General features: G+C 61.6%; 1 protein-coding gene across 1 annotated transcript in view; it reads left to right on the top strand.

The window, feature by feature from the left end:
- The first annotated feature begins 509 nt into the window (after positions 1 to 509).
- Positions 510 to 857, top strand: part of PTGS2 (prostaglandin-endoperoxide synthase 2) — a 7,621-nt gene continuing 7,273 nt past the window's right edge. Inside the window, exon 1 of the mRNA XM_042033920.1 lies at positions 510 to 612. Within this exon, the coding sequence (XP_041889854.1) occupies positions 558 to 612 (55 nt within the window). The 5' untranslated portion in view covers positions 510 to 557. The remainder of the gene's footprint in view (positions 613 to 857) is intronic.

Here is an 857-nt window from a genome sequence, read left to right as displayed (position 1 = left end):
TACGGGGGGCGGGGGGAGGGGGGGTTAGGGGGGGTGGGAAGTGGTGGTGGTGAATTTTAAAGGAAAAGCGCTGGGGAAAAGCCATTGTTTGTTCCAAAAATGCCTAATAACAGGATCTGGTCTTGCCAGACACACTAAATTCCCTAAAACTAAACTAAAACTAAATTCCCTCCAGCATTCCTTCCTTCCCGCTCTGTGTGGCGCTTTGCAGCGCGAGTGCTCTGCAGCTCGTGTGTGATCACAGCCCTCCGATCTCCTGCCTAATGAATTAAATACATAATAAATGGTCCATCAGCGGAACCCCGCGCTGGCAGGAGCTCGTTGTGGCGGTGCCAGCCCCGTGCCGTCCCTCAGCCGCCGACAGCGGCCGCCCCTCATACCTGCGCCGAGCGGGGCCGGGCCGAGCGGGGCCGGGGCGGGCCGAGAAATTCCCGGTTTGGGCTTCCGGCCAGTGACTCAGCCGCGCTCGCTCTGCCCTGGCATAAATAGGAGAGGGGAAGCAGGGGCCGGCACAGAGAGCTGCCGAGCCAGCCCCGCCAGCCCAGCCCAGCCCCGCCATGCCGCTGCTGCCCCTGGCCCTGCTGGCCGCGCTCCTGGCCGCCGGCCGCGCCGGTGAGTCCGCCCCGCGCTCCGCATCAACGCACGCTTTGCCTTCTTGCTTTTTGTGCTCCTCGCTCTCTTGCCATTTCTCTGGTGTGTGTGTGGGTGCCAGGCCCTGTGCGGGGTGATCTCCCCTTCAGAGGGAGCAGCAGACAAGAGGCGAATTCTTGCGCTTTTTAAAGCTGCTCCCTGGTAGCCCAGAGGTTACCGTGGATGGATGGATGGATGGATGGATGGATGGATGGATGGATGGATGG

This window comes from Corvus kubaryi, unplaced genomic scaffold, assembly GCF_017639235.1.
Source record: "Corvus kubaryi isolate FWS band 111438036 unplaced genomic scaffold, C.kubaryi_AGA036_p1.0 37361, whole genome shotgun sequence".
Lineage (NCBI taxonomy): Eukaryota > Metazoa > Chordata > Aves > Passeriformes > Corvidae > Corvus > Corvus kubaryi.
The sequence above is the reverse complement of the archived record's forward strand: the minus strand, read 5'-3'. Positions and strand labels throughout refer to the sequence as shown.